This window comes from Homarus americanus, unplaced genomic scaffold, assembly GCF_018991925.1.
Source record: "Homarus americanus isolate GMGI-L3 unplaced genomic scaffold, GMGI_Hamer_2.0 scaffold56241, whole genome shotgun sequence".
NCBI classification, from domain to species: Eukaryota; Metazoa; Arthropoda; class Malacostraca; order Decapoda; family Nephropidae; genus Homarus; species Homarus americanus.
In genome coordinates, this window is record NW_024740202.1 from 3,841,319 (window position 1) to 3,852,356 (window position 11,038).

General features: G+C 41.4%; 1 protein-coding gene across 1 annotated transcript in view; it reads right to left on the bottom strand.

The window, feature by feature from the left end:
• Positions 1 to 7,489, bottom strand: part of LOC121875252 (multiple epidermal growth factor-like domains protein 8) — a 48,731-nt gene extending 41,242 nt beyond the window's left edge. The window contains exon 1 of the mRNA XM_042379713.1: positions 6,726 to 7,489. Coding sequence (XP_042235647.1) covers positions 6,726 to 6,912 — 187 coding nt within the window. The 5' untranslated portion in view covers positions 6,913 to 7,489. The remainder of the gene's footprint in view (positions 1 to 6,725) is intronic.
• Between the last annotated feature and the right edge of the window lie 3,549 nt (positions 7,490 to 11,038).

The window sequence follows — 11,038 nt, forward strand, 5'->3', positions numbered from 1 at the left end:
ATGAGAACTGTTATACCGTATATGATATGATAAGTTAGCCTGTGCTAAGAACTTCAACATAGACTACTGAAAACACGTTGTAAGGTAATTTAGCCTATTGTAAGTTGGTGAGCTTCATTTGCTGAAGAAACTGCACAACTTTTCATTACTAATTGGTACATATTTTACGTTTCCATTGTTTACTGGCAGTAAATGGTAAATATTTTTCATGTCTGAAGCTAAAAGTTGCATCCCCCCCCCCCCACACTAGTGGTGGAGATGTTACATTTAACCAAAAAGACGCTGGTGTTTTATCCCAGCAGTGGGTGGACCAGCATTTTAGCTTAAGGTCCGCATAGGTAATATTCCTACAAATCTAAAAAAAAGAAGTTCAGATTTTGTCCGAATTATCCGAAATCCGGATTAAAGGGGTCCAAATTAACGAGGGTCGACTGTGTGTGTGTGTATATATATATATATATATATATATATATATATATATATATATATATATATATATATATATATATATATATATATATATATATATATATATATATATATATATATATATACAGTGGGGTATGCTATAACGAACGGATCCTACTACGAATATTCCTATAACGAACGGTTTTACCTATAAAATTGAGAATGCTATAACGAACGCAACTCCTACAACGAACGCGGATGAATACGGGACTATTTCGCCTGGCGCATGAATATTGTTGTACCGCGACCCACAACAAGAGCGTCAGGCGCCATCTTTGTCTCATTGTGTAGCCAGTGCACCACTGTTATTGTTGAAATTTCGTCTTTTGATGTGGAAATTCGCGTTATTTGTATAACTATTTTGTTATACAAGTATACAATTGTAACAATGAGTCGTCCAAAGCGAGTGAGAAAGCTAATAACCCTTGAAACTAAGAAAGAAATTATAAAGAAACGTGAGAATGGAAGAAGCATTGCGAAACTTAGTGATGAATATGGGATGGCTAAATCGACTATATGTACGATTTTGAAGAATAAAGAGGAGTTAAAAACTGTGCAAGTGGCTAAGGGAATCTTTAGACTTAGCAAAGCAAGGTGTAATGTGATTGAAGAGATGGAAAATTTACTCTTAGTGTGGATAAAGGAGAAAGAAATGGCAGGTGGTAACATTAGTGAAGCTATAATTTGTGAGAAGGCCAGACAATTGTTTGAGGACCTTAAAGCCAAGACTCCCAGTGGAAGTGATAGTGATGTGCCAGTGTTTAGGGGTACCTGCATGCTGAATAACACTAAGGTAAGATAAAGTACCGTATTTTTTACATTTTCCACAGAATTTTTTCAGTGTTAAGCGGTTGTATTTGGGGGCCTGGAACGGATTAATCCTATAACGAACGAATGCTATAACGAACGAGGTTCTGGAACCAATTACGTTCGTTATAGCATACCCCACTGTAGACATTTCATTGTACTGTACAGTACTTCTTAACCCCTTCACTATGGGGATGCCACTTTTGATATTTTATTTGGCTAATGCCTGATGATTTTATTCAGCTCAGAGAACCTGTACACAAAGGGTTAAAGAACATTCAATATTCAACAGTATGATACTACACTACCGGTAAATAATATTTGTTTCTTTTGTATAGAAAATTAAATTACCAACTCTTGTTAGTGTTCATCTTTCTGGTTTATGAAATTCCAAGACATACTACAGTACAATACATTATGATGAGTCGGGGGGCAAGATGGCAGGCACGGAACTCTGTACTGTATCTTCCATTAGCCTATGGTTAATAAAACAGGCCAAGGATAATCATACCATAAATCTGAACAAGTTATCTCTCACAAAGGTCAAGAATTGAATGATTGTTGAGGACCCTAACCTAACCTAACTTAATCTAACCTAACCCCAGCGAGACAATGTGACAAGCACAATTTTTCAGCCATCACAAGAGACCATCTGATGAGCCTTGTCCGCACTAGTATCCGCATTGAATAAAAATATTAGTCTCTTCTCTCTGACTTTTGACAATACTGTATATCAACATTAATCAAATACTGTATATTATTATCAGTAGTAGTACCTGTAAACTGGTAATATGATAACAATGTCAGTTACTCGATACAACCGAATGGAATAGTGACCTTATTTATTAGGTGAATTTTTGTATCTCAAATACTAACATAAAATATTATACAGTACCTAAAGGAATTAAACTGGTTTACAAGCAACTTAGCTAACTACTATACAGTACTGTACTGTATATAATTTAGAGCCAAACAATTTAAAAAAGTATACAGTGATATCTCCGTTAGCCGGAACAATTGGTGCAGAGCACTTTCGGAAATGAAAGATTTCCGGGTAACGAGACGACTCTCAAAGCCGGAAAAAAATCCCCCAACCCGAAATTTTCTGATTAACAGAAAAATGCTCTCAGTAGTTCCAGAAAGTGCCCATTACATCATCTCTTGAACCCGGAAAAATATCCCCCATCCCTGGAATTTTCCGGGTATCGGGAAAATTTTCTCGGAAGTTTCCGGAAAATGTGCCCCTTGGAAAATCATTCCGAAAGCCGGAATTTTCCAGAAATTCTGGGTTTGGGAACAATTTCCTGAGAAAATTTCAATTCTAGCTGGTTTGAGGGATTCTGGCTAATGGAGATATTACTAATAATAAAATATAAATTTGGTCCAGTACATTATAAATAAATTAGTTAATTGTACATTACTGTAGTAACATAACAACACAAAACTGAACAAGTGTTTTAATGGAAAATTTCCAGGGTACAGTATTATTTAACATTTTCACTACTACAGGGACACCACTTTTAATGTTTTATTTGGCTAATGATTTTATTCAGCAGAGAGACAACCCCACACACAAGGGGTTAAGGACAGTAATATGGGTTAACCAAGGAAAAATATCTATAGAATAACACAGTACTGTACTGTACTGAAGGACTAGCACTTTCCCTATTCAGGTTTTTGTAGGCAGTTTTTATCCCCATAAAGAAAGATGTTACTGATGGTGCCTGCACTAGCATCAGAATGTGTCATCTTGTTGTCCAAACATTTCATAGATATTAATGATAAAGGTATTCCATTTCACACTCACAAATATCAGACAACAGCAATCTGAAAGAAATAAAATTAGATAGCTAAACAAAAATAAATTATTTTGTTATGTTAAGAATACTACTACTACTACTAATAACCACAAAAGGATGATGGCAAATTAATAATAACAGCTGCAGGTAGAGAGATTTACAGTTTTCTTTATACTTATTGTACTGTACCTGTACAGAAAGTTTAAATACATTACTTTGGTGACAGACATAAACCAACTAAACATTCTCAACACTTAATCATGAATGGAAGTTTATTATTATTTTTATTATTACAGTATTTAAGGCTACTATTAGGTTCGTATAGATAAATAGTAGAACATGCACTCAGAATGGCATCGAAGCAGGAGAGTGTCCACGACGTCTGTCATTGTTTACGGGAAAAACTTGGACCAAAACCTGAATAGGAAAAAAGTTGATTCCTCCACCCAACTGGCTTTAGTCCTGAGGTAAATAACAAGTTTTTTATATTATTTGAGTTTCGGTCATACGGGGAATCTTAGGACTTTAACTACTGGAATCAGTAGTTTTGATGATTCTAAGACACTTTTCTTCTATAGCAGTTCTGTCGCAAATTATTTGGGTTACATTAGGTTAGGTTAGGTCAGCCTAGATTAGGTCTGATTAGATATCCAAGTATATTTTTCCAATGGTTTTTATGTGTCAAACAATCAGGACCTTCATATCAGAAATCACTAGTTTTTGTGATATTCTCTCACCCAAAACCCTGGGTTCTCACTGGGGGCCCCCACTAACATTGGATAAATGGGGGGGGTCACAGAAACTAGTGATTTCCAATACAAATGAAGATCAAAATCAATCAAAATACTGTACAGTATGCCACAAACCGTCGGAAAAAACATAGTTTGGTTATCTAAATACAGGAATGACAGAAACTAAAAATTTTTATTTATTTTTATTTATTTATTTATTTTTTTGTTAGGTGGCTGGACAACCCGGGTGACTCTTCTTAAATTTTACCTTTATTTCTTACATCAAGAATATTCCGTAAAATGACGAGGATTTACAATTATTGTACAATTACTTAAGTGATTTTATCCTGAACAGCATTTCATTCACACTTTCTCACTGCTGCTATATTATATGATTTACTGGAGATGAGATGGTCTAACCTGGCCCAGGTTAGGTTAGGTACGGTAGTTTACATTAGATAGGTAGTTGTGTCAGCATTGAATATTATGTATGCTACAGGTTAGAAGTACAGTAAATCTGCGCTTAACGATGTTTCGGTACTACGTCGCTAAATTTTAGATAACAAAAATTTGTTTAACGTCCCGGTGATCCGATACTACCTTGTTTTGTCGTCACGGACTACTGTCTACGGTGCATCACCTGCTCTTGTCTGGCCGTGCTACGCTCTCTCGGCTTGACGCAGTCTCAGTGACTCACCACGCTCCCCTCCCGCCATACTCCTCCACTCCCGCCATCCGCCTCCTCTGCTTCACTACCCATCACACACTCACTCTACCACCTCCGCCCATTGGTGAGTACCAATACAAACTTAGTAAGAACATAAGAACATAAGAATGGAGGAAACTGCAGAGGGCCTATTGGCCCAAACTGGGCAGTCCCATTTACACCCAACCCCTATTGCTCATATAACCATCCAACCTATGTTTGAAGCTATCCAGCGTATTCGAGTTAATGATGATATTTGGTAACTTGTTCCAGTAGTCCACTACTCTATTTCCAAGCCAATGTTTACCTATTTTGCACCTAAATCTAAATTTGTCTAATTTAAAACCATTGTTACGAGTTCGCTCCTGGTTGGATAGTTTGAGTACCTTTGTAATGTTCCCTTTGTTTAGCCCTGACTTCCATTTATACACCTCGATCATGTCGCCCATCACTCTACGTCTCTCGAGGGATTGCAAATTAAGATGCTTTAACTTGTCTCTGTACTCAAGGTTTCTAATGCCCGGGATTAGTCTTGTCATTCTCCTCTGAATTCTTTACAAGGATACTACATCCATTCTGTAATACGGTGACTAGAATTGAACTGCGTAATCCAAGTGAGGTCTCACGAGCGCAAGATATAGTTTTAAGATGACCTTGCTAGTCTTGTAACTAGCACTCTTTTGTATGAACTCAAGTACTTTATTAGCCTTGTTTCGAGCAAATACACATTGCTTACTTGGCTTAAGATTCCTATTTATCATTACTCCTAAATCTCTCTCGCAGTCGGATTTCTCAATGGCATCGTTGTTCATCTGGTAACTGGTTTCCCTGTTTACATCTCCTATACTGAGTACTTTACATTTGTCCACATTGAATTTCATCTGCCATTTTTCAGACCATTCAAAAAATTTGTTTAGATCTTCCTGTAGTTTTGTGAAGTCCTCGTCAGATTTAATTACAAGCCCTATTTTAGTATCATCAGCAAATTTACTTATGTTGCTGTCTACGCCGATATCTATGTCGTTTATGTATATAATAAATAATAATGGTCCAAGTACTGAGCCTTGCGGAACTCCACTTGTGACGTTGCTCCAATGGGATTTAGTGCCGATAATGCTCACTCGCTGTTTCCTGTCCTGTAACTATACCCTAATCCATATTAGAATATCACCTTTAATGCCATGAGCCTCCACTTTTCTTATTAGTCTTTCGTGGGGGACTCTGTCGAAGGCTTTGCTAAAGTTGAGATATAATACATCATAATTGTGCCCCTCGTCCACTGATTCGAAAACTGATGAAAAGAATGTTAATAGACGGGTAGTTGTATATGCATGCACTATTTTCTATAGAAATGGCAATGATTTTCTGTCCCCTGTATATGTAATGTATTTTATGAGGCAAAGGGAGGCTCAGGAACATAACCCCCATATTTTATCTATTTCTCATGGGGAAAATTTATCCGCTTAACGTTGTTTTCCATGCCGTCGCGTATTTAGGAACGTAACCCCGACGTTAAGTGATGACTTAATGTATTGTACATTAGGGATCATGACGAAAATAACAAAATAAAATTGTATTACGAAAATTGAAAATCATTATCATTTTATGGAATTTTCTTTTGGTAAGAAAAATTTTACCTTCTAAAAAAAATGGTCAAAGGTCCTGGTTAATGTGCAGCATTGTTCCACAGTATTACCACCCTACTTAAACGTTAGAGCCCCAAGACTCAAACATCACGTCTAGTCCACAACTGTGAACACCCAAACGTTTTATAATACTATTAAAAAAAAAAAATTCTCGATTCCCTAAATGTTAATAATAAACTGACATCAGAGTAAACAATACGGTAATTATATAGGACTAACCCACGAGCGAAATTGATTGAAAACAATTATAAAAACGCCGGATTTTCATTGTTATATTATAGTGATCACTGTTGTAGTTTGCGGAAATATGTTAAAAAATTTTATATTTCTAAAATAAACGCAACTTAACATTTGTGGGTATGAAGAACAGACCCAAACAAACAAACAAACAAACCAACCAACCTAACCTTACCTAACTTCCCCGGTATATTAAACAGAAAGAACTTACTATGATATGGTGAAATTTGAGGCATTTTCTGAACGAGAGATGATACAGCCGCATCGGCACTATGCAGCCTGGCGGGTTAGTCCTATATATTAACCAACAATAAAATAGTACAGTACAGACCTCTTATAAGCCACTGGCAGTGTGAGGCCTCAGGGTAGCTCCCCAGTCCATCAGTGATGACGCCCCAAGACCCAGTCAACACACGACGTGTCCGGTTGCAGGAGCTGCCCGCCGACCACTCTAGGGAAGCGACCGCAGCCCACAGGGTGATCCCCACTGCGGCCCTCACCACCCACCATCCCGACATGTCCTCGACTCAGCACCTCACCAACAGGGAAGGTGTGGAGGTTCTGCTCTGGGGTGTGACCGTCCCAGTGTCCCGCTCTCCCCATCACCACCCATGTTGTCTCTCACTAAAACTTTTCGTATTATCCAGCAGTTTATCTGAAGATCATATTGTATGGTGAATCATCATCAAACACTGATAGTACACTCTCCTGACATGTTTGTCACTAAAATATTTTCTATGCGATCCTGTGGTTCATTTGGTCATAACTTTATCAATATATATTCATGACAGATCATCAGACACAATTACTGATCAAATATACCGCCCAGATATGTGATAATGATGTCAGTGGTGATACACTGTACATAGTAACGCTCACTGCTATGCTCCGTCAACCACAAAGCCAAATAAACATTGCTTCACTTCTCTTATTACCAGAGTAAACTTTGCCTCACACACCCCGCCATCACTCCACCACCACCACCAGGGTTTCCAACACCTGTACACAGACAGATAAAGTATCAACTAGGAGGCCAAACAACTGATAAAAGTGAGTGAGTGAGTGTTTGTTTGTGGGGGGTTGTGGTGGTGAGGCTGGCCGTCCACTCACTGAGCCACCCACCTGTCTCACGTCATCACGCTCCAAGTTTAAATGTCTCCCACCACCCATCTACCTCTATATCTACCTGACAGCCTCTCCCACCACCCACCTACCTCTATATCTACCTGACAGACTCTCCCTACCCACCTACCTCTATATCTACCTGACAGACTCTCCACCACCATCTCCTCTATATCTACCCCACGATCAGACTCTCCCACCCACCCATCTACCTCTATATCTACCTGACAGACTCTCCCACCACCCACCTACCTCTATATCTACCTGACAGACTCTCCCTACCCATCTACCTCTATATCCTACCTGAGCAGACTCTCCACCACCCACCTACCTCTATATCCTACCTGACAGCTCTCCACCACCCTACCTCTATGTCTACTGACAGCCTCTCCCACCACCCACCTACCTCTATATCTACCTGACAGCCTCTCCACCCATCTACCTCTATATCTACCTGACAACCCCTCTCCCCACCCATCTACCTCTATATCTACCTGACTGACCTCTCCCACCACCCATCTACCTCTATATCTACCGTAGCCTCTTCCCACCACCCAACTACCTCTATATCTACCTGACAAGACTCTCCCACCACCCATCTACACCTCTATATCTACCTGACAGCAGCCTCCCACCACCCATCTACCTCTATATCTACCTGACAGCCTCTCCCCACCACCCACCTACCTCTTTATCTGCCCGACAGACTCCCCACCCACCTATATCTACCTGACAGACTCTCCCCACCCACATCTACCTCTATATCTACCCACGAGCAGACTCTCCCACCACCCATCTACCTCTGTATCTACCTGACCCAGACTCTCCCACCACCCATCTCTATATCACTACCCTGACAGCCCCACCACCACCCATCTCTCTATATCACTACCTGATAGACTCTCCCACCACCCACCTACTACTCCTATCTACGACAAGACTCTCCCACCCCTCCCTCTATATCCTGCCTGACGAACTCTCCCACCACCCATCCTACCTCTATATCTACCCAGCCAAGACTCCCCACCCCACACCTACACTCTATATCTACCTGACAGACTCTCCCACCACCCACCTACCTCTATATCCTACCTGACAGCCTCTCCCACCACCCATCCCCTCTATATCTACCTGACAGACTCCCACCCACCCATCTACCTCTATATCTACCCTGACAGACTCTCCCACACACACCCCATCTACCTCCTATATCTACCTGACAGCCTCTCCCACCACCCATCTACCTCTATCTACCCCTGACAGACTCTCACCACCCATCTACCTCTATATCTACCTGACAACCCTCTCCCACCCATCTACCTCCTATATCCTACCTGACAGCCTCTCCCACCACCCCACCTACCTCTTTATCTACCTGACAATCTCCCACCCACCCACCTACCTCTATATCACCTGACAGACTCTCCCACCACCCATCTACCTCTATATCTACCTGACAGACTCTCCCACCCACCCATCTACCTCTATATCTCCACCTGACAGACTCCCACCACCCATCTACCTCTATATCCTGCAAACCACCTTTCCCCACCCATCACCTCTTCTATCTGCCTGATGGAGCTCTCCTACCACCCACCCTGCACTCTATATCTACCCTGACAGACTCTCCCACCACCATCTACCTCTGTATCTACCACAGACTCTCCCACCACCCATCTACCTCTATATCTGCACCTGACAGACTCTCCACCCACCCACCTACCCTCTGCCTCTACCCTGACAGACTCTCCCACCACCCCACCTACCTCTATAGCCTACCTGGCCCTCACCCCACCACCCATCTACCTCTATATCTACCTGACAGACTCTCCCACCACCCATCTACCTCTATATCTACCTGACAGAGCTTTCTCCCACCACCCATCTACCTCTATATCTACAGCAAGCCTCTCCCACCACCCATCTACCTCTATATCTACCTGACAGACTCTCCCTACCCATCTACCTCTATATCTACCTGACAAACTCTCCCCACCCATCTACCTCTATATCTACCTGACAGACTCTCCACCACCCATCTACCTCTATATCTACCTGACGGCCTCTCCACCACCCATCTGCCTCTGCTCATCTGCCTGACCAAGCTCTCCCCACCACCCCCACCTCTATATCTACCTGACAGCCTCTCCCACCACCCATCTGCCTCCTATATCTACCTGACAGCCCTCTCCCACCACCCCACCCCCAGCCTCCCCCACCCATCTCTACCTCTGCCTCTACCTGACAGCCTCTCCCACCCCACCATCTACCTCTACCTGACAGACTCTCCCACCACCCATCTACCTCTATATCTACTGACAGCCTCTCCCCACCACCCACCTACCTCTATATCTACCTGACAGCCTCTCCCACCACCCACCTACCTCTATATCTACAGCCCTCTCTCACCACCCATCTACCTCTATATCTACCTGACAGACTCTCCCACCACCCATCTATCTATATCTACTGACAGACTCTCCCCACCCCATCTACCTCTATATCTACCCCTGACAGAACTCTCTCACCACCCATCTACCTCTATATCCTACCTGACAGCCTCTCCCACCACCCATCTACCTCTATATCTACCTGACAGCCTCTCCCCACCATCTACCCCTCTATATCACCTGACAGCCTCTCCCCACCACCCATCTACCTCTATATCTACCTGACAGCCTCTCCCACCACCCCATACTCTACTCTCTACTGACAGACTCCCACCACCCACCTACCTGACCAGCCTCTCACCCACCCATCTTTACTCTATATCTACCCTGACAGCCTCTCCCACCACCCCATCTACCTCTATATCTACAGCAGACTCTCCCACCCACCCACCTACCTGACAGCCTCTCTCTACCCATCTACCTCTATATCCTACCTGTTGAACTCTCCCACCACCCACCTACCTGACAGCCTCTCTCACCACCCATCTACCTCTATATCTACCCACAGCAGACTCTCCACACACCACTCCACCTCTATATCTACCTGACAGACTCTCCCACCACCCATCCATCTCTTAACCTTACCTAACATAACCCACCTAACCACCCCCAGAGGTCGTTAGTGTGGTTTAATAATCAGCTGGTGTGTCTAATCTTCAGTTAACTCCAATTAAGCTAACATAGTTAAATGTCCAATAACTTAAATAAAATATGAAAAATAAACCGTACAATTATGTATTTGTTTTTTAACCACTCCAAATCTGACATAATGTAACCTAATCTTAATTAAATTCAATGTAAGATAAATAAATTGAACATTTTTGACAGCTATAGTTAAAACAACCTAACTCAATGTTATGTAAGTTATTGGAGAGTTAATACAAGCGACGAAACCTAACCTAACTTAATCTAAACTCACATAATCTAATTCTTAACTGAATTCAAGGTAAATAAAAATAGACTCAATATTTCTAATTCAGAAAAAATTCTTATATATATATATATATATATATATATATATATATATATATATATATATATATATATATATATATATATATATATATATATA